At 38.0% G+C, this 23,589-nt stretch overlaps 2 protein-coding genes across 19 annotated transcripts in view; one reads left to right on the top strand and one right to left on the bottom strand.

The window, feature by feature from the left end:
• SCLT1 (sodium channel and clathrin linker 1) overlaps positions 1–7,166 on the bottom strand; it is a 289,811-nt gene extending 282,645 nt beyond the window's left edge. For 11 of the 15 annotated variants that reach the window (XM_077140041.1, XM_077140036.1, XM_077140042.1 and 8 more), the window contains exon 1: positions 6,675–6,714. Coding sequence is in view for 3 of the 15 variants with exons in the window: in XM_077140031.1 (XP_076996146.1) it covers positions 6,675–6,708 (34 nt within the window). In the remaining 12 variants the exon portion in view is untranslated. Of the gene's footprint in view, positions 1–6,674 lie in introns of all 15 variants that reach the window. The other 4 variants (XM_077140031.1, XM_077140032.1, XM_077140040.1 and 1 more) reach the window with 1 other exon arrangement.
• A 115-nt stretch (positions 7,167–7,281) lies between these two features.
• Positions 7,282–23,589, top strand: part of LOC143666328 (UPF0462 protein C4orf33-like) — a 40,057-nt gene continuing 23,749 nt past the window's right edge. For 2 of the 4 annotated variants that reach the window (XR_013167533.1, XM_077140027.1), the window contains exons 1-2: positions 7,282–7,786; positions 17,184–17,373. Coding sequence is in view for 3 of the 4 variants with exons in the window: in XM_077140027.1 (XP_076996142.1) it covers positions 17,193–17,373 (181 nt within the window). In the remaining variant the exon portion in view is untranslated. Of the gene's footprint in view, positions 7,787–10,953; positions 11,057–13,437; positions 13,535–17,183; positions 17,374–23,589 lie in introns of those variants that run through there. The other 2 variants (XM_077140028.1, XM_077140030.1) reach the window with 2 other exon arrangements.

Raw genomic sequence — 23,589 nt, 5'->3', positions numbered from 1 at the left:
AAGGAAATTTATTAAGTTACAAACTTACAATTCTAAGGTCATGAAAATGTCCAAAGGCATCCAGAAAGAGATTCCTTGGCTCTGAAGAAAAGGCTGATGTCATTCAGGATTTCTCTTTCACGTAGGAAGGCACCTGGCAACGTCTGCTGTCCTTCTGTCCCAGCTTCTGCTTTAAAACGGCCCTGATTCCAGTGACTTTCTCTCTAATTGTGTGTAGGTCCTCACTTAGCTTCTCCGTGGCAACTCTGGGTTTCATCTCTCAGCTTAGCATCTCCAAATGTCTGTCACCTGGCTCCAGCTCTCTGCTCTTTGTGTCCCTCAGAGCATTTGAATTCTCTGCTCTCTGAGTCAACTCTTTTAAGAACTCCAGTAAACTGACAAGACCCACCTTGAATAGGCAGGCTCACATCTTCATCTACTTTAAAAGGTCACACCCACAATTGGGTGGGTCACAGCTCCATGGAAACAACATGATCAAAAGATCATACCCACAAGTGTGTCTGCCCCTACAAGACTGGATTAGGATTAAAAAAAAAAAAAACATGGCTTTTCTGGGGTATGTAATAGTTTCAAATCAGCACAGCACAGCTGGCCTCTCAGTTCTCTTCTAGGTTCAACTGAATTTCAGTTTCTTGATTCCATGGCTTTTCTATGTGAATTTCATTATGCTCATAAAGAATTCCAGAAAAGGATTAAAACTCATTCTGACTGACATGGGACGCAACTTAACTGAAGTAACCTCATTTAAACATCCTAATTACAATGGGTTCAAGCCACAGAAATGGATTAAGTTTAAGAACATGTTCTTCTGGGGTTCATACAGCTCCATATTACCACACCTTTCATTACTAAAACTTTGCCATCTCCCCCAAAAGAAACCTTATACCCATTAGTCATTAGCTTCCCCTTCCCCCATCACTCACCCCTGGCAACCTGTATTTTAATTTCTGTCTCTATGAACTTGCATATTGTCCAGTATTTTCTTCGTAGTTTCCATGGGGCTTAAATCTAATATCCTGAATCTGTAACAATCTTGTTTGCTTTCACATCAACTTCAGTAATGTACTCAACTATGTTCCTACCCTCCATCTCCCCACCTTTATGTAGCTCTTATCACAAATTATATGCTTATATAGTATGAGTTCAAAATCAATGATTATTACATTTAAAGTATCCACTTTTTAAAATCCTGTAAGAAGTAAAAAGTGGAGTTACAAACCAAAAATATGATATTATTGGCATTTATATCTTCCCATGCAATTACTCTTACTAGAGAGTGTTATTTCTTCATGCAGCTTTGGTATATTGTCTATTGTCCTTTTCTTTCCACCTGCAGAACTCTCTTCAGCATCTCTTGCACCACATCTAGTGGTGATGAACTCCCTCAGCTTTTGTTTATCTGTAAATATCTTAATCTTTTTCCTCATTTTTGAAGGACAGTTTTGCTGGATATAGAATTCTCAGGTATCAGGTTTTTGCTTTCAGCACTTAATTATGTCATCCACTGCATTCTTGCCTAAGTGGGTTCTGATGAGAAACTGGCACTTTATCTTATTGAGGTTCCCTTGTATGTGACATGTTGCTTCTCTTTTGCAGCTATCAGAATTCTCTCTTCATCAATGACATTCTGATTATAATATACTAATGGCATGGATCAATTTGGTTTTATCCTGTTTGGAGTTCATTAAGCATCTGGATGCATAAATTCCTGTCTTTGGTTAAATTGATAAAGTTAACAATGGTTATTTCAAAGTCTCTCTGCCCCATTCTCTTTTTTTCCCTACTAGGACTCCCACAATGTGTATGGTGGTACATTTGATAGTGCCCCACAGACTCCTCAGGTTCTGTTCACTTTTCTTCATTCTCTTCTCCTTCTGCTCAGAATGAATGGTGTCATTCAGAATGAATGATGTCGACTGTCTTATCTTTAAACAGCTCACTGATTCTTTTTCTGCCAGTTCCAATATGCTGTTGAGCTCCTCTAGGGAATTTTTAATTTCTGTAACTGTGGTCTTCAGCTCTAGTTTCTTTCTATAATGTCTGTTTCTCTATTGATATTCTGAGTTCATCTATTGTTTTCTTAATTTACCTTAGCACTCTGTCCATGCTTTCCTTTAGCTCTCTGAGCACATTTAAGACCAGTTTCAGTACTTTTCTGGTGCATCTCAGGTCTGATCCTCCTCATTGATGTTCTCCTTTGTCTGAGCCAAACATTCCTGTTTTAATGTTTTGTAGCCCATTTTGAAACCCTGACATTTTGATATTTTAATGTGCTATTACTGGTGTTTAGACTGAGGCATCTGTTCCTTAAATTTGTATCCAGCTAGTGTTATGACAGAGCTTTTCTTGAATGTCAAAAAGGAGGAGAAGAAAAGAAAACAGCTTTCCCAGTCTTTTGCAGATTGACCTGTGTTACGTGTCCTCCTTCAGGGCTTATCCATACAACAAGTTTAGAGAACAGCTCCAGGTCAAACCATATGGAGTACCCTGCTCCTTTCTGTGCATGTGTCTTGTCTAGGCCATATGCATGTGGCCCTATGAAGTCCTCCATTTACACAATTTCAGATGCCCCCTCTTCTGTAGGGAACAATTTCCTCAGGTCCCAGGTACAGCAATCCCTTACCCTAGGCAAGGCAGCAGAATTTGACTCTCTCACATTCTGTAGGAGTGTTCTGTGAGCTCCTTTCTACATGCAGAGCAAGTTCTGAGATGGTGAGTCCCTCAGGCCACCACCAAATAGACTGGGACAGATAGCCACACTCCCAATATGTGCACAAGTGTTATTCTGCTCCTTGTGGAACCAGGACCAGGGATCTGTTCTGGGAGCATGGGCCAGCTCTGCATGGAGCCAGTGAGAGTAAAGAAGAGGTCAGCCAGGATACCACAAGATCCGGTCATTTTTAAGTAGGTTTTTATTGATTTGGTGCTTGCCCTGCTATTGCAGTACTTTAATTCTTTTCTGGAGCCAGTTCTTGCTTGTCGTTCAAAGCTTCTGTAGAGGCAGGGAGCTCTGAAGTGTCTTACTTCTGTCATCTTGATCAAGCAGGGCCTAGGCAACTGATTTTAAACAAAGCTGCTCAATGGAGAACCAATAGTCTTTTCTATTCAGCATCCACATGCAAAGAAGTAAACTTTCACCTTTACTTTGCACTTCAAAACCAAAATTTAACTCAAAATAGACCAAAGATCAAAGCATAAAACATAAAACTATGAAACTTATAGAAGAAAGCAGATAAGAAAATCTTTGCAGCCTTGAGTTAGACAAAGATTCTTAGATACAATACCAAAGGCATGGTCCATAAAAGATCAAATTGATGAATTAAACTTCATCAAAATTAAAAACAAACACCTGTACTGAGAAAGGTGTTTCTTTCTGCTAAACACTTTTTTAGTGTTTAGCACTAAACTGCTGAAAGAATGAAAAGAAATAGTCTACCACCATTACCTGTACTTGCCACTACAAGAATGAAGACTTTGTTATTTAGCTAGATAATAAAGCTCCTCCTTGAACTGGTGTGAGAACCATCAGATCTCCCTTCTCAGGTGAAGGTGAAAGTATCAAACACTGGCCTGTGTGTTAGAATTTTACTCTAGTCTACTCAAAGTCTGGTTGGTGGAGTTGCCTGTGGCTATGATGTTTACAGCTGAAACAGTAATGAGCAAAAAGGCAAGGTCACATGGGGCTGCCAGTTGAGAAGTATCAAAACAAACTGTCTTGCGCTGGGTCACTAAATCCAAATGCAACAAATGAAAAGAAGGCAATCAAGATCAGTAGAAGTAAATGCAGAGATTGTCAAAGATAGTGGGAGGAAGGCAAGTCATCTATATTTATCTGAGCTGGTATTCAGGTAGTTCACCTTAGGGGTAAGATAGGTCCAGTGAAAAGAAAAAAAGGGAGGTTTATAGACACCTGACATTCATTCTCATTTCTTCATGCAAACTTTATCATTCCATGAATAAGCACTATGTTTTTAAGCATCTGAGCCTGTTCCGCTTTTGCTCCCTTTGTCTGAGATTCCATTCTCCCACTTGTTTTCTAGTGTAAAACCACACATTTTTTCAAGAAGTAATTTACTATGCTTTGCCTGTCTCATTTGATTCTCTCTAGCATTTGGACCACAATTTTACCTAAGTATTCTGGCTGGCTCATTCCTTTAAAACTCATAGTTTTTGACTGCCTGAGGTACTCTGCTTACCCCTTCCAATTCTTTTGTCCCACACCACTCTGATGGTGGCCTCAGGGGATAAGGGATCTTCCCACCTCAAACTGATACTGATACTATTCTAGAGTCATTATTGTATTATCAATAATTTTAGGTACTATATACAGTTCACTTAATACGTGCAAGACATCACACTAAGTGCTTTATTTGTAAAAATCTTTTTTAATTCTCACAACACATGGTGTTATTATTCCCATTTTGTAAATGAGAAAACTGAGACACAAAGAAGCCAAGTAATCTGGCCCTCAGTCAAAGACCTAAAAAGAGGTAGAGCTGAGATGTGGATCCAGGCAGACTGAATCTAAAGGCTGAGTTCTTGTTTTTTATAAATATTTTTACTGAGAAATCTTTACACATACACACAGTTCATACATAGTATACAATCAATGGCTCACAATACCTTCACTAGTTGTGTGTTCATCACCATGATCACTTTTAGAACATTTGCATCACTCCAGAAAAAGAAATAAAAAGAAAACACTCATACATCTCATACTCTTTACCCCTCCCTCTCACTGACCACTAGTGTATCAATCTACTCAGTTTTTTGCCCTTTATGCCCTCTATTATTTATTTTTTAGCCTTATTTTTAAACTCATCATACGTTGGATAAAAGGAGCATTAGACACAAGGTTTTCACAATCACACAGTCACACTGTAAAAGCTACATCATTATACAATCACTTGCAAGAATCAAGACTACTCGAACACAGCTCAACAGTTTCAGGTACTTCCCTCCTGCCCCAACACACTATACACTAAAAAGGGATATCTATATACTGCATACGAATAACTTCCAGGATAACCTCTCAACTCTGTTTGAAAACTCTCAGCCACTGTGACTTTATTTTGTCTCATTTTTCTCTTCCCCCTTTTGGTCACGTAGGCTTTCTCAATCCCTTAGTGCTGGGTCCTGGCTTATTCCAGGCCTTCTGTCCCATGCTGCCAGGGAGATTTACCTCTGGGAGTCATGTCCCACACAGTGGGAGGAGGGTAGTGAGTTTACCTGCCTGGTGGGCTTAGAGAGAGAGGGCACATCTGAGCAACAACAGAGGTTCTCTGGGGGTGACTCTTAAACATAATTTTAAGTAGGCTCAGCTTCTCCTTTGCAGGAATACATTTCATAGGGATGAGCCCCAAGATCAAGGGCTTAGCCTATTGAACTGGTTGTCCCTACTGCTTGGGAGGAATTCCCCAGATGGGGAAGTTGAACATTTACTCCTTTCTCCCCAGTCCCCCAAGAGGACTTTCAAAGGTTGAGTTCTTAACCATTGGTCTATAATGACTCTAAAATGAAATTTAACATTTTTCTTCTACCTTGTCTGTGGCTCAAGCCAAAGACCTGAGTTGCCCTCTACCTCTTTATCTCAAATCCCCTGATCTCCAATCTCACTTTGCTTATTTTAGTTCTGTTTTACCTGGATGATTAAATAGTCACTTAGGTACTCTATGCCATTATGCATGTTTCTTTTCAAAGAATGGGTTTTTCAAATAACAACTTGATCAGGTCACTCTCAACTTAATTCCTTTCAGTGGTTCCCGCAATCTGTGCAATGGTCCAAACCCCATAACACATACCAACAAGGCTCTTTAGTACCTAGCCCCACTCCACCCCTTCAGCAACACCTGCCATTCCCTTACATAAACCTCCATACTCTAGTCAAGTCATCCTCCTTGCATGCCTTTAACCAAGCATATTCCTAATGCCCTGATATTGCGAACACTGTTCTATTTGGGCTGTCTTACACAGTTCTTTATCTAGAAAATTCGTATTAGTAACTTAAGTTTCACCTCAAATGGAAACTTTCCTGACCACAGTTTATAACAACCCTTTAACAGTAAAAGGTAGGGCAGTGTCTAGCACTCACTATGTGTCAGGCACTATTCTAAATTCTTTACATATTTTAATGCTCATTTAATCATTCCAACAACCCAATTCGGAAGCTGAGACAAAAGTGTTTTCAATTGCTGCCACTTCAGTGTCTTGATGGGGTTTACCTGTTTCCTTTCCCAAATTAAATTCTTAGAGGGCAGAACTGTCCTCTTTAAGTCTGTAGCAGCTACGTTACAAATAACAGAAGCAGGAAAAGCTCAATAAACATCTTTCGAATGAATGGCCAGAGCAGCCTCCAGATTCTAACTGCACACTTGGACACCGTTCCTGGCCGCTGGCCTTCTAATTTCTTCCGAGCACGCCGAAAGCATAACAAACGTCTACTGACTAGTGGAGTCTCCTGCAAGCTCAAGAAACCTACAAGTATTTACCGAACTGTCATGCTCAAGTACACACATATTCTTAACGTATGCCACTAAGCTTTCTCCGAGGCTAACTTCTTTAGGTTTTTACAAATTTCCACGTACCAAACAAGCAGCCAGAAAAATCAGCTGGCCAACGAGGACGACATTAAACATGACACAGACGAATTCTCAAGAAAGGAACATGGATCTTACTTTGATCTCTCAGAAAGTCGATTTCTGTGGCCATTTCGATCCTATTTTCGTTAGAAGTTTGCACCACCGTGGTCTCCCTCCGAAAGGCACAGCTGGCTGGGCGAGCAAACAAAAACTAAGGCAACGCTCCAGAGGTCGTTAAGCGCTGAGCGGCGTGATCAGCATCCTCCTCACGCGCGTCCACCGCGCCTCCTCCGCCCGACTCCCGGCCGAGTCCCTCGCCCCGGCGCCAGACTTCAGACTTCAGGTTTGCAGGGGCCGCGCCGAGAATCCCGCCGGGGAGGGAAGGGGACGCGGGCCGCTACCGGCGTCCTGCGGCTCACCCGCCGACCTATCGGGCCGCCGAGCCCCGCGCCTAGGGAAACGGCGGGGCAGCCTGGTGGCGGCGTCCTCCGCGGTGCGCGGGGCGACACCAGAACTGCCGGGCAGCCCGGGGCCAGCCGCAGAAGTCCACTCGGCCCGCCCAGCGACTTTGAAACCGGTGCCCTGGGCCGCTCCTTGGAGACGATGACGCCGCCTTCGTCATCACGCGGGCGTAAGCGCTGACGACATCGCGCTTCCGAGAGTCCTCGCATGCCATTGGCTGGCTGTCAAGCGATGGGCGGGGCCGTGAGAACCGGGAGGACGGTGGGCTGAGCCGGCGCTAGGGCTGGTGTTTTCGTGTGCCCGGGCCTGGCGGTGTTTCTGTTTTGCTTTAAGAAAACTCCAAAGCTGTAAAGATGGGTAGTGCATTAGACACAGATTGTTAAGGCCCCCGGTGTCTTTGGGTTACTCGGATGCAATGCGGGGTGTGTGGAAAGGATAAAGGTTCCTGCGGCTGGGGGCGGAATCCAGCGTCCCCGACCCCAGCTGACCCTCTGGAAGACTCCGGGGTATGAATTTGGCATTCTCCAAGAGCTAAGAGCTGGCCTGCAAAAATCTCCCCGTACAGGGATTTTGGAGGGAGGAGATAGTTCTTGTTTACGCATTTAACTGTGCGGGTAGTAAGGCATGAAGTTATAGAGATGTTCGAAAGAGTCTTCAAATTTAGCATTTATTTCTTTTGAGATACGTTTGCAGCCTCACAATGAAGGAAGGAGAAAAGTTGCATTTTTTTGCAAGAAAAAAATAAGGTAAAAATTTGCGTTTCTTGGTAGATTAAATCCCCATTTGTATAAAACGATTCTGTCTGAATTTAAACTTCATGGGTTTCTTTTTTAACAGTTTACATCGCAGGAAGCAATAAAAGCCTGACTTGAAGCTAGCCACTAACTTCCCTGCTTTTTAATCAATTATGCATTTAATTTAATTTATTTTTATGGATTGAATTAAAGTTTCACTAATCAGACATGTCATAGATGCAGCTTGATTTCGCTTTTTTTTGACACAGAATGATTTGACTTTTTTGTTTGGTTTTGTTTCTTGTACTCATAATACTATATAATCGAAGTAATACTAGCAAAAGGTATTAAGAAATGAAAAGAATGTGTCCAATTGTATCCAATTGGTAGGTATTTGAAGACCTGTTGTGAGATTTATCCATACTCCCCGTAAGAGAACGAGATGGTCCCTTCCCCTAAGAATAGCAGTTAAATATGGAAGTGTTGTTAGTAACCATCAAAAGGTTTAATTTAGTTTTGATCAGAGAAGGATGAACTTGACCTGGTCTTTAGTGGCCATGAAATTAACACACAAACTTATTGGGAGAAAAAAATTAAGAAGGCAAATTCCAACTCTTTTTTTTAAATCCAGTATATTACTTTCTTCATTAGTCTTTCACTGCCTCCCACAACGACTTGCTTGTACTTTTTTCCTACATTGGACTGAATCTTGTATATTGTCATATTGTGATTTTAACTGTGCTCTCTCTGCCCTGTGTCTGTCTAGCTTTAGAAGGTGTTCTCTTATTTGTTAATTCAATGAACAGATTGTGTTTGAGGTTATGTTGGGACCTCCAAATAGAAATGTTTTTAGGCGTTTGGAAATGTGAAATTGTAGTTCAGCTGGGCAATAATAAGTTATTTTTTCCCACAATAAGTACATAATTATGATCTTGCCTGATGACCTTTTGACAAATTAAAACATATTTTCATACTCAGAAAGAAGAGATATTACTTAAATTTAATCTGAGTGGAAATCAGTGGCAACTTCATAGCAATCATTTACAAATAAGTTGATGAGATATATTCTACATTTACAAGTAAATTGAAAAGATGTATCGGTGTGGGTGAAAACAAAGACTACCTTCTAGATATAAATGTTTTGCATTACACAAATTGACTATCTGAAATTGGAATTTTTATGTCTACACTTGAATAATTTGCCTTGGATGATCATGGTCAATACAAGCCATAGTTTTTTGCGTATGCTTACAATTTTACTCGTTGAATTTTAGAATTTTCAAAATAATTTTCATCATTAGGAAACAAAATCATTATGAGTCCATTTATACTTAAAGTATCCCCTCTAGTGTTTCTCTTTTTTAAAATTTCCCGAGTTTTCCACCCACTTCCTCCAAGATGGTTTCTCCCTTAGTATTTACTTCATGCTCCTTCCTGCAGTCATCATATTGTTTGATAGTTTATCTCTAGGCACTGTCACGGTACCTGGAACACAATAAGGGTTCCATAAATATCTGATGAAAGAATTAAAGACTTCAGTGACTGTGCATGGAAAGTATATATTAGTATAAATTGAGTACAAAGAACAAGAAGTTTAATATTCGAGCCACTGTTTCATGTTTTTATATTAAATATTTTTCTGCAAAAAAGACAACCGTTAAAAATTGATATGTTTTACTAATATTAATTTAGTCAAAAAACTGACATGCACTACCAGTACTATGTGCAAAGCATCACCACAAATACAAAGTTCAACGTTTATGGCACGGTCAAACTGCATTAACTTTTTCTAATATAATGAAAGCTCTTAAAAGTGATTCTATAAAACAAAAACAACTGTTCTGGTAAACTAACAAACCGAAAATCTATTTTTCCCCAACAAAGTTTTAAAAATAATGTTAGAATGCATTTAAACTGAACCATGTGAAATTGCCAATTTTCTGCAATTTTATTTGGTTTAGCTTAATATTTACCTGAAAATATTTGTATAATGGCAACAAACCAGTGTAATATCTGCTCTTGCAGATTGAGAGAAAATGATAATGACTTCAGTTGAGCATGTGGAATATGCACATTGTTTTCAGGGTAGTTCAGATGCAGTGACTCATTACTGACTAAAACCCACTGATCCTATAAACAGTTTGGTAGCTCTCAGCAACCAAAATCCAGTGATTCTGTTACTTGGAAGTATCATAGTTCTGTAACTTATCACCTTTTCTTAAGAAGTTGAAAACTTTATACAAGATAATGTTATGAATTTTTTTCTAATCCTGTACAGAAACAAAATAATTTCACATTGTCTTGGGTGAAAGACACAAAATGAAGGCACAGAAACTGACAAATGCTGAAACTGCTGGAACAGTTAAGATTGAATAAACAAGAATCATATGTTTTATCTCTAAAGTACTTAACCATATTTTATGATTTCAAGGGTCGGTTAGACTATCCTGTCCAATAGTCGAGTTTTCTATAAATAAAACTACTTCAGAAATATGTAGTTTTAATTATTTGAACAGAAGGGTATTTTCTTTAGAAAAATCAATATACTTTAATAATGATAATAGCTAATCTTTACTAAATACGCTGTTCTAAATGCTTTGTATATATTAATTCATTTCGTCCTCTTAAGAAACTAGGTAGTATTTTAAAACCATTTTTTGAGTAACTTGCTGATATTTACACAGCTAGAAGTTGCCTGAATTGAGATTTATATATCCCGTTAGTCTTTAGTTTCATTAAATGAATTATGCTGAAATGTTCCATTATAATCTTAATAATTTACAGTAGATCTACAAATTGTTACACAGTGTATTGCTGTTACACTTCCTGCTCTTTGGAGAGAACTACTCAAACTTTGGAAGAATGATTAAAAGTCTTCATACGTTCATGGTTGTCTGCCTAGAAAAACCAGGGCATTGTTTCAGTCGTACTCAGCGAGTGGGCGGGGCCCCTGCCTGAGGCCTCTCTCGGGTGGGCGGGGCTCCTGCCTGAGGCCTCTCTCGGGTGGGCGGGGCCCCTGCTTGAGGCCTCTCTCGGGTGGGCGGGGCCCCTGGCCGAGACCTCTCCCGGGTGGGCGGGGCCCATGGCCGTACCGTTTCCTGGGTGGGCGGGGCCCTGGCCCGAACCCTCTCCGGGATGGGCGGGATCCTGGCCCGAGACCTCTCTCGGGTGGGCGGGGCGCCTGGCCGAGACTTCCCCGGGGTGGGCGAGGCCCCGGGCTTAGCCCTCTGCAGTGACCTCGGCGCCAGCATCCCGCGCGTCTGGACTGAGGAGAGCTTCCCGGTCTGTGTTCTCGTCTTATGTCCTCTTTACTGTGTCATACCTTATATTTTTGCCCAATCTTGCTAATATCGCTTTCTTTGGCATTTTAGTTCTCTCTTGCTGATTCGGTTCCTGTGTTCCCACTTGGAGCCTGACTTCTTGTATCTCGGTTTCTCGGTTAAGTGCGGAAGAGGGTATGCAATCTGAAGAGAATAACCGTTAGTAAAAGAAAAATTTGTGAATAGATGAATTTGAAGGTTTTCCTTGCCAAATGCTCTGTTGAGAAGACACCTTTTTCATAACTTCCTTCTTTTAACTTTTGTAGATTTTTTTCCCTCTCCTCGTCTCTTAAGAAAAGAAGGTTCCGTCTCCTTTTTCTTCATTTCCTTCCAAATTCTTTCCATAGTGCAATTTAAAACAATGAAAGAGATTTAAATTCCTTTTTATAATGAAACTTAATTTGAAGAATAGAGATTAAAATGTTAAAAAACAACAACAAAAAAAAACTGATTAACGTTAAACATTCTTTTAAGAATGCTTAATGCCAGATGGAAATTGCACAGTAGGATGATAATATCATTTTGCCTTTTAAGAAATGTTCAGACACTGTAAAAAACAGAAGCACGAATGAGAATCTAATTTAAATCAAATTGATTTAAGATTTACTAATTGAATTGGGTTTTTAAAAATTTTTTAATAAGAAATCTTCATATACATACAGTCCATCCACATTATACAATCAGTGGCTCCCAATATCATCACATAGTTTTGTATTCATCACCATGATCATTTTTTTGAAAATTTGCATCACACCAGAAAAAAGAAAAAAAAAACTCGCATATCCCATATCCACGAATTGTAAATTTCAATTGTATAATTCTGGTAGGAAAAAGAATGCAAATTTTCAATATTCATGAGGAAAATTATTTACCTAATACTTAATGAGGTAATGCTATAATTATTTTAGAGTGGTTGTTAAAATTTTGAGGACTGTGGATACCTATGAGTATCTGATGAAAGCATGCTTCCCAGAGAAAAATACACATATACAATAATTTCTATAAAATTTTAAGGTCATAAATAACTATAAATACAAGTATCTTAGAGTGACATTTAGGAGTTTGCCCTTAGCCACTCCTTAGATAGTAAAAGTAGTGAATGTTTAATAAACGCCTGATAAACTATATTGAAAGGAAATTACTGGGATTCTAATCATCTATATCCTTAAATTTAGAGTTAATTTGCCACTTTATTGATACACAAAATTGAATGGGATAATATGTTTAATACAGTAGGTTTCTTCTGCACCAAAATCATAGAATTTAAGATCCAGAGTATAGAACAGTTATTCATTCAACAAATAAATAATGTACTGTGTTACTTACAGGAATTCTAGCTGTCAGTGATGGGGGAATGGAGTGGTCAACCAATATTTCACTTGGTACTAATACTGTGAGTCAATTGGAGCAGTGTGTGGACAATAGAGAATGATAGGGAATGATTTAGAGAGTAGAGAGTGGTCAGGGAAGGCCTCTATGACAGGGCAATCTGAAGAAACAGAAAAAGAGCTATGTGCATATCCGTGGATGTCAGGAAGAGTGTTTCAGACTTCAGACAGGATACAGTCATCAGGAGTCAGCCTGGAGTTCCCGTGGAGGAGGCCGGCGTAGCTGGAGCCCGGTGAGCTAGGAAAGAGTGGTAGGCATCAGCACTGAAAGATACCAGGGACCAAATCATAAGAGCTGCACTATCCAAGATGGTAGCCACTAACCACATTTAGCTATTTAAATTTAAATCAATTAAAATTAAATAAAATTAAATTCAGTTCTTCAGCCACATTCCAAATAGCCGCATATGGCTATTGACTTTAATACTGGGTGGTGTAGATATAGAACATTTCCATCATTACGAGAAGGTTCTGTGGGACAGGGCTGATATAAAGTCTGGTAGGCCATTATAGGATTTGGGTTTTTATTATAAAATTCAGATTTCCTGAAGCTTTCATCTAGTCCCTCCTCACTCTCCTTCTGCTAACTGGACAAATATCTACTTTGAGAACATGCCTTACTTGGAAGTGGGTAAATGGGATACAGTCAATCCTCAATATTCTAAGATTCTGGATTTCTGAATTTGCCTACTCACTAACATTTATTTGTAAGCACCAAATAAATATTTGTGGTACTTTTGCTGTTTTTTGGAGACATACACAAAGTAGTGAAAAATTTGAGATGCCTAATGTACAAGTTCCTGCCTGTGGTTGAACAAGGCAATGCTCTGTATTCTTGTTTCAGCTCATACTCTAAATAAGTTTCCTTTCATGGTATGTTTAGTGCTGTGTTTTGTTTTGTTTTTGCATTTTTGTGCTTTTTTTGTTTGTTTGTTTGTTATTGGTAATTTCTCTGTTTAAAAGAGCCCACACACATAATGCTGAAATGCCGTCTGGGGTTTCTGAGCACAAGAAGGCTGTGATGTGTCTTATGGAAAAAATATATGTATTAGGTGAGCTTCCTTCAGGCCTAAGTTATAGTGCTGTTAGCTATGAGTTCAATGTTAATGAATCAATATCTTATTTAATGAGCTCCAATGATCTGCCCCCAGGACGATTTATGATTAAACTTGCTTTATTTATGTTCAAAGGAATTGTTAAATGTTGTTTTATAATGTTCTGAAGGCAATAATGTTGTTTCTAGATAGGTTTAAATGGGGACAGTCTATAAAAAGCTAGTGAAACAAAGAACTTCCCAGGGAATAACTGAATGCGAATTTGAGGAAGCAAACAGAAACACATATAAATAAGATTATGTCTTGATCTATGACCCCAGGCTTCAGGAGCCTATCCCTGTTTCCTCCTGGCAGAAATCCAACAGTATTCACTAAATCATTGGTCATATGACATTATAGAATATAACCACTGCAAATAACTAGGATAGACTGTATTTGTTACCAAGGTGCTTAAGTGACCTCTTCCTATATATGACAGCTTCTGGCTTCTCAGAATGCTGCAGGGATGCACACTAGCTAAAATTATGAAAGATATCGACAACTAAATTGTCTCTACTTAACATAGGCATATTTATAAGCAAAGAAAATGGAAAGGGGTAAGGAGTAATACTCAGGAATTTCCTTAGTATCCAGGTAGTTAAGGGGAGAATCAGTTGTCTTTGTCTGGGCCCATATTATCTTCAGACCACATTGTAAACTAGTGGGCGGGACAGTACTTTTTAGGTTAATATTATAAAAATATTCTGCACACTTAAATCGACGTGAGTGTTCTTTAAACAACAGGAATCAGAACTCAAAAAAAATGAACAAATTTGTCATTCTAATAAGAAACTAAAGTCATCCTACACAATTAAAGCCAAAGTTATATTCGTCCCTTGAACTTATCAGCCGTGTCAGTACTCTCCAACTTGTGGAAGTCCAGTCAGTATTTTTTTGCAGTAGTTTTCAAACAAAGCTGAAAGTAATTTAGGGCACTATGTAAGAATCAGTGAAAAGGCAGAAGTTACAACCATCCTGTACTCTTTCAACAAGAGTCAACTATCCTGTACTGTTTCAACAAGAGTAACTCTGAGTTTATAATTTATTATCTTCCGAATAAGATTGCATTTTGAAGCAATTTGAAAACTACAAAGCTTCCCCACTCTGACCATGAGACCCACCATGTATGTATGGAAGTGGCAACCCACTTTTAAAAGCACATCACTTGATTTGGTTTTATTCTATTTACACATGGAGACACTGGGTCTCTGCAGTTGCCAGAAAAAGTCGAAAGGTCCCTAATGGAGAGCCATTGATTTAGATAAGGTTCCCTTTAAGGTATGCAGTATTTTTGTGGATATGGTGCTTGTATGAAGAATAAGTGAATTTTCCCAAATCTCTAGGATTGTCAAACTTCAAGTGAGGAGAATAGCATATTCTCTAAGGAAGTTGGTGCCAGAGTCAGGATTAATCAGCATTTCTAAATTCCTGATTTATCCTTATTTCTTCCTATATGCTGAAAGAGGACATTGAGTAATACAACATTTGGGATAGAGGCTCAAACATTTAGTTCTGTAATGTGACACTTGATATTTCCATTTAAGAGAATAAATTTACTATTGAGGTATTCTATTCCATACAAATGAGGGACTTATATGATTTTAAAACTGAAACACTGTAGGATTCAATTGTCTTTGAGTTGTTTTTTTAAATATAGAACATAAAACTTTTATTTGATAAATGTTTTATAATTTAACTACTCCACTTTGCCATTTTGCAAAGATTTAAAAAAATCATTACTGCTATATTTAAAGTAAAATACCTGTAAGATTTGTTGCAGTCTTTTAAATAAATATCTGCCTTACATCACAGAAAAATGAAGTTTTTTAACATTTGGGAGTCTGAAATTACTTGAAGCATGTAGTGACTTTCAAAGCTCCCTATCTAATGGACTGATAGAGACTAATTTACAACTTATTCCTGTTTATCACTCATCCTGAAGAATCACATACCTCAGCAAGGAAGAGGAAGTTTTCGCAACTTTGTGTTTAATCCAACTTGGCCAATTATTGTAACACAAGTAAATCAAGGAATTGGAAAATCAATTTATACAGTCTTAATGTCTCACTGAGCTAATTTCAATAATGAAGACTATGACTTGTTGACCATATTCTCTTTTAAAATGCTGTTATATACAAATGAGTTGCAATATCAATGCTGCTTTTAAATTTTAGAGTTAGCTATTAAATTTGTTAGCATATAGTGAAAATTAGGAAAGGCTACATACTGTAGAAAAAAGGTTTTCAGAGATTGTATTCCTTATGTGACACGGAACATATATTTGGATCTCCTACTACTTAACACATAGTAGGCACTCAATATATATCCATTGAATTAAATGTATTAAAAAATCACTAACTTTATTACTTGCAGTTGAAATGCCATATAAAGCAAGGTATGCATTCAGTGACTTCAATTAAGGGACATTACAGTACGGAAATATTATCAGGTAATAATTTGAGATTATCTTTAAGATAAAGCATAAGGACCCTAGTATAATTTAGAGACTTCCCAACCCCTAAAATAAAGTTTTCATTTTTCAGATGCCTGAAATATCTGCAAACTTGTTGCAAAATTAAATCAGATAATGTTTATAAAATGCCTGGTCCATAATGTTCAATAATTATTTTTTTGTATGCTGTATGAAAAGGTCACATTTCATTCTTTTTCCATCTGAGTATCCCATTATTGCAGCACCATTTTGTTGAACTGTTTGTTTGTTTTTGCTGGTTTCTTTGGGAAATGCTTGGGCTGGGAATCGAACCCAGGTCTCCTGCATGGTAGGTGAGAATTCTTCCACTGAACTGCCCTCACCCCATAGTATTCAAAAAATTTTTTATTAATGTAATACTTTCCTTCCATTTAATACTTAGGGAAATAATTTAAAATGCAAGCACTGCTTGTTTTAAATGCACTTAGTCTATTTCAAATTTTAAATAATAGCAGATTCTGTTCCCCTTTTTTAATTGAAGAGAAGAGATTAACCCAACAAGGAATCTTCAGTGCTTGAAATACCAAAAATTGAAAGGCAAAGAAAGTATATACAGTGGGATTGAGGAAAACAACATTCAACTCTCTTAATCTTCAAATGGTGGCACCCCACCCCTCCAAATCTCCAAAATAAAAGGATTTTCATCAAAAGAACAGGTGTGAACATTATGTATGGAGATTTTATTTATCATGTTGAATTTTATTATTATGATCCTCATTCCCAGAGGATCCAGTAGGAGATTTCTGCATGTTTCACAATAAAAAGCAGAGGATAAACTCCTGGTTTATAGTTGTAGTTAACTGCATGAACATTTTCTGCAGTGGACTTAATTACAATTTTTGTGTGTGATTTTGATGCATTCTTTGCAAAGGAGCTTAGAGCTGGATCTAGACTTAAAGTCTTCAAGTTTTAGGAACCAACCGCCTGTTTTACAACAGAACTAGGAATCCAGGATTTGCCACAACACCGCTGGCCTTTTGACTCCCAGAATTATGTTTTTATTGCTCTGCTGCCCTGGCATTGAATTTTTTAATTTCATTTAATTTCTGACTAAAGGAAACATTTGTGTATTGTTATAGAGATTGTTTTAATATGCTGTTTTTTTTTTTCCTTTAGAGTCTTCAGATGGATTTTAAAATCGAACACACTTGGGATGGTTTTCCAGTGAAGCACGAGCCGGTGTTTCTCAGGCTGAATCCAGGTGTTGGAGGAGTGGTGATGGAAGTAAGTGCTCCATTTTTCAATGACCCTCCAGCCCCACTTGGAGAACCAGGAAAGCCTTTCAATGAACTGTGGAATTATGAAGGTAAGTGGAAGTACTGTCTTTTATTGCAAACATAACTCTTTTTATAATAACCTTTCACAAAACTATTATTTAATCTTGCTTCTATGAAGTGAGTGCTTCTGAGCAACTGACATGTGCAGTTTCTGATATTTCCTACCAATCTTTCATTCTGACATTTTCTCCATTACCTGTATGACTTCAACAGTATAACTAGAACAGTGAAAAATGGCAATTACAAATCCAGATTTTTAGATTACTGCCATATTTCCTTCCTTTACTTCAATTTCCTATTTTTGGATGAATTCAACATTGCTGTTTTGTCTTTAACTGTCTTCAAATTGCCACTTTAACCTTGTAAACCTTCTTTAGGAAAGTGTTGGAGTGTTTGGCTTATTACAGGAACACCATCAACTTCAACAGGAAATGTAGTTTTTACTTTATACTGACATGTAATCTCACATATCAAAATAAGGTTAAAAGACATCACAAAACTGTGTTGTTTCAGGTTTGCTATATGATCTCCTTGTAATGTATCCTAATGAAGCTCCCAGCTTTTTTCTTTCAGGCCCCATTTCTCCTGAGAAGCCTTTGATAACTCTTCTAGTCCATTCGAACCCCTACTTTTTCTTATACCAGTTGTATAGCATGTATTTTGTTAATGTTAATTTGTCATAGGTTAATCATATGGTGCCTTTTATTGATACAGAACTGTGCTGTCAGGCGTGTGTATCTTATCTCTTCAATAGATTGTTATTGAGCGTAAGAACTCTTCTTTTATTCAACAGTGTCTCCCGTACTTTCCAGATTTAGACAAGCGTTCAAACTGAATAGGACTCAGAGATATTGGTGTACAGGGAACTGTATTGTACAGTGTGTCATTACCTGGCATTTAAAATCAGAATTCCCTGATAGCTCAGCCTCAATGTGGTAATTCATATGCAAAATGATGACTTTGAGTGGATGTAAAATCTAATGGTTCTACTGAATCATTAAAAAAAAAGACAGAAGAATGTTTAATAATATTTAAAATAATGAAAATAACATCCAAAATATTTTATAATCTGGAAAAATATAATCACCAAAAGCCATCTTCTGCTCTTTCAATGAAGATATGCTTTAGTTCTAAGTTACAATAAAATAACAGAGAAAGCAGAGCAAGCACAGGTGTTATAGTATTATTATTATTCATGGACACAGGTAGGCCCTACCTTTTTTTTTTTAATTCTACCTTGGCTTTAAAAAAATTTTTTTTTCTTTTTGTTTATTAGAGAAGTTGTGGGTTCACACAACAATCAGGCATAAAATACAGGATTCCCATACACCTACTGTGCTGGTTTGAAAGTATTATGTACCCCAGAAAAGTCATATTTTATTCCTGAGTTAATCTTGTGAAGGCAGCTGTTTCTTTTAATCCTAATTCAGTACTATAGGGCAGAGACCTTTGAATACATTATCTCCATGGAGATGTGACATGCCCAGTTGTGGATGTGGTCTTTTGATTAGATAGAGATGTGACTCCAGCCATTCCAGGTGGGTCTTGGTTAGTTTACTGGAATCCTTTAAAAAAGAAAACATTTTGGAGAGCCAGAAATGACGGCAGCCTGGGAACCCTTGGAGAATGGTTGCTTCAGAAAACAGAAACAGATACTTGGAGATGCTTGGGGCCCAGGAGAAAGCACCATGTGATATTAAGCAAACCAGAACCTGGAGAGAGCCATGGGAAGCCCAGAGATGAAATCCAGTCCCGGAGAAGCAAAATGAGGTACCCCCATAGGAACAGAGGCTAAAAGCATGGACCCCAGGAGTAAGGGACAAGCAGATGCCAGCCACCTGACTACCAAGCTGACAGAACTGTTTCTGACCCATGATCGTCCTTCAGTTAAGGTAACCTCTTGTTGGTGCCTTAATAGGGATGTTTTCATTGCCTTAGGGCTGTGAACTTGTCACTTGAAATTCCCTTTATAAAAACTACTCCATTTCTGGTATACCGTATTCTGGTAGCTTGCAAACGAATATACCTGCCTACCACCACCATCTTGCATTGGTATGGAGTAGTTGTTACAGTTGCTGATGGCACAATTTAGTAATTGTATTATTAATTAAAGACCGTGGTTTAATTTAGGATTCGCTGGTTGCATGGAATTTTTTTTTTTGTATGCTGTATGGTGGTGTCACATTTCATTCTTTTTCCATGTGCATAGCCTGCTATTGCAGCACTGTTCGTTGAATCTTGTTTGTTTGTTTTTGTTGGTTTCTTTGTTTGTTGGTTTGGGAAATACATGGGCCAGAAATTGAATCTGGGTCTCCTGCATGGCATGCAAGAATTCTACCACTGATCTACCCTTCCACCCCCTCTATGGACTTTTTAAAAAAATGTTTATTCTGTTCCTATTTATACAATCTAATATTTCCCCTTTTAATCATATTCAGATATGTATTTCAGCACTGGTAATTGCATTCACAGTGTTATGCTGCCATCGCAACCATTCATTACCAACACATTTCCGTCATTCCAGATAGGAACCCTGTACATTTTAAGCCTTAACTTCCCATTTTAGTTTACTAAAGTTGCCAAAAAACAGTATACCAGAAATTTGTTGGCTTTTACAATGGGGATTTATTAATTTACAAGCTCACAGTTCTGAGGCCATGAAAATACCCAAATCAAGTCATCATCAGATGGTATCTGGACTCCTCTATCAGATGGCAGGGCACATGACATCTGCTGGTCTGTTCCTTCTCTTTAGGTTTCATTGTTTCCAGCTTCTGTCTTCAGTGGTTTCTTCTGTTTTTTGTGGCTTTCTCTCTCAGTTTTCGTGTGTGTCCTTCTCTCTCAGCTTCTTTTTCTCTGTTTCTCATCCTATTATAATACACTCCAGTGAAAGGATTACCTGGGGCATGCCTCAACTGAAATAACCTAATCAGAGGGTCCCACCCATAATACATCTTTACCCACAGAAACAGATTATCTTTAAGAACATGATCTTTTCTGGGGTCCATAAAACCTGTAAACCATCACACTTCCCATTCCCCATTCCCACTCCATCCCCTGGTAACCTATATTCTAGATTCTGACTCTATGAGTTGGCTTATTCTAATTGTTTTAAATCAGTGAGATCATATACTATTTATCTTTTTGTGTCTGACGTATTTCATTCAACATAATGTCATTAATGTTCATCCAGGTTGTCTCTTGAATCAGGATTTCATTAACTGTTACAGCAAATTATGGTCCATTGTACATATGTACCACATTTTATTTATCTGTTCATCTGCTGAGGGACACTTGGGTTGCTTCCTTCTATTAGCAATTGTGAATAATGGCTATGTGAATATTGGTGTGCAAATACATGTTCAAGCACCTGCTTTCAATTTGGGAGGCCATATATCTAGTAGAAAGATTGTTGGGTCACATGATAGTTCTATATGTAACTGCCAAACTGTTTTCCACTGCTGCTGCACCATTTTATATTACCATGAGCAATGAATGAATGTTTCTCAGCAGCCTCTGCAACACTTGTTTTCCATTTTTTCTTAATAACAGCCACTCTAATGGATGTGAAATGGAATCTCATTGTGATTTTTATTTTTTGTTTTTTGCTTTTTTTATTAATTAAAAAAAATTAACTAACAACATTTAGACATCATTCCATTCTACATATACAATCAGTAATTCTTAATATCGTCACATAGATGTATGAACATCATTTCTTAGTACATTTGCATCGATTTAGAAAAAAGAAATAGCAAGACAACAGAAAAAGAAATAAAATGATAATATAGAGAAAAAATAAAAATAAAAAATACAAAAAATATATAAAAAAACAAAACAAAACAAAAAAACAAACAAAAAAACTATAGCTCAGATGCAGCTTCATTCAGTGTTTTAACATAATTACATTAAAATTAGGTAGTATTGTGCTGTCCATTTTTGAGTTTTTGTATCCAGTCCTGTTGCACAGTCTGTATCCCTTCAGCTCCAATTACCCATTATCTTACCCTATTTCTAACTCCTGATGGTCTCTGTTACCAATGACATAGTCCAAGTTTATTCTCTAATGTCGGTTCACATCAGTGGGACCATACAGTATTTGTCCTTTAGTTTTTGGCTAGTCTCACTAAGCATAATGTTCTCTAGGTTCATCCATGTTATTATATGCTTCATAAGTTTATTCTGTCTTAAAGCTGCATAATATTCCTTCGTATGTATATACCACAGTTTGTTTAGCCACTCGTCTGTTGATGGACATTTTGGCTGTTTCCATCTCTTTGCAATTGTAAATAATGCTGCTATAAACATTGGTGTGCAAATGTCCGTTTGTGTCTTTGCCCTTAAGTCCTTTGAGTAGATACCTAGCAATGGTATTGCTGGGTCATATGGCAATTCTATATTCATCTTTTTGAGGAACCGCCAAACTGCCTTCCACAGTGGTTGCACCATTTGACATTCCCACCAACAGTGGATAAGTGTGCCTCTTTCTCCGCATCCTCTCCAGCACTTGTCATTTTTTGTTTTGTTGATAATGGCCATTCTGGTGGGTGTGAGATGATATCTCATTGTGGTTTTGATTTGCATTTCTCTGTTTTTTGCTTTTTTACCCTGTTTGATTGCCAGAAACTTTATTTGATTTTTCAGAACAAAACTATGGTAATAATAAATGAATAACTGCAGTGGTTATCAATAGCATTTATGATGAATGACCCCATAAGGTCTATTGATGATGACAATAAAAGAACAAACAAACTCATTTATTCCTTTGTTCTTTCATTCATGATATGACTAATAAACCCCAGGGGAGACTGGAGAATGGAATGCAGACATCACACAGGGTATAAGGAAACCCACTCAGGCATCCAGACGAATGGTGTTGAAAGCAGCAGGACGGATCTGACTGCAGGGTCACGGTCGCCCTCTGGCCCCATGCCTGGGCAGGGGGCTACAAGGCTGAAGGGGAAATGGTTTCAATCTGCAGGCTCCGCCTCTTGCCAGCTGGTTCCTCCCAGGCCTCCTCACATTTCCCTATCAGTTCTTTCTTTCTTCCCTATGGATGTCGGGAGCCAGAGAGAGTGTCTCTCAGGAGCCCTCTCCCATTGTCATCCACTGCTTGAGTCCATCGTACTTTCTGTCTGCCAAAATATCTTGGAGAATGTCTTGAGGGTACTTCCGCCCAGCAGGAGACAGAATCCCCCTCCTCTTTGTAGTTTTTATTTGCATTTCCCTGATGGCTAATAATGTTAAACATCTTTTCATTTTACAGTTGGGTTGTTTGTCTTTTTGTTGTTCTATGAAGGATTTCTTTATATATTCTGTATACTAAACCTTTATAGAGTATATAGTTTCTAAATATTTTCTCCCATTGTGTAGGTTGTCATTTTACTTTCATGGTAAAGTTTTTGGGGGCAAAAAAAAGGTTTTATTTTGATGAGGGCCCCATTAATCTTTTTCTTTAGTTGCTGTGGTTTGACTATAAAGTTTAAAAAACCATTGCCTAACACAAGGTCCTGAAGCTACTTCCCTGCATTTTCTTCTAGGAATTTGATAGTTCTAGCTTTTACATTTATGTCTTTGATTCATTTTGAGTTGATTTTTGTGTATGGTGTAAGGTAGGGGTGCTCCTTCTTATTTTTGAAAATGATAGCCAGTTTCCCCAGCACCATTTGTTGAAGAGCTATTGTTTCCCAATTGAGTGTTCTTTGCCACCTTGCCAAAAATCAGTTGGCTATAAAAGTGAGGATTGATTTCTGAGCTCTGAGTTCTATTCCCTTTTTGGACTATAATTCTGTCTTTGTGCCAGTGCCATGCTGTTTTTGTTTGTTTGTTTTGCATGGGCAGGCACCAGGAATCGAACCCAAGTCTCTGGTGTGGCAGGCGAGAACTCTGCCTGCTGAGCCACTGTGGCCCACCCAATGCTGTTTTGATTACTGTGTCTTTGTAATGAGTTTCAAGATTGGGAAATATAAGTCCTCCAACTTCATTTTAGCTATTCGGGTCCCCTTAACCTTTCATATAAATTTTTAAAATTTAATTTAATTTTTTATTTTTTGCATGGGCAGGCTCCAGGAATCAAACTCAGGTCTCCAGCATGGTCATATAAATTTGATGATTGGCTATTCCATGTCTGCAAAGAAAACTGTTGGAATTTTGATTGGGATTACATTGACTCTGTAAATTACTTTGAGTTGTATTGACATCTTAATGATATTTAGTCTTCCCATCCATGAACACATAATATCCTT

Source organism: Tamandua tetradactyla, chromosome 22 (genome assembly GCF_023851605.1).
Source record: "Tamandua tetradactyla isolate mTamTet1 chromosome 22, mTamTet1.pri, whole genome shotgun sequence".
NCBI lineage: Eukaryota > Metazoa > Chordata > Mammalia > Pilosa > Myrmecophagidae > Tamandua > Tamandua tetradactyla.
Note: the sequence above shows the minus strand (reverse complement) of the source record. Positions and strands in the feature narration are given on the sequence as shown.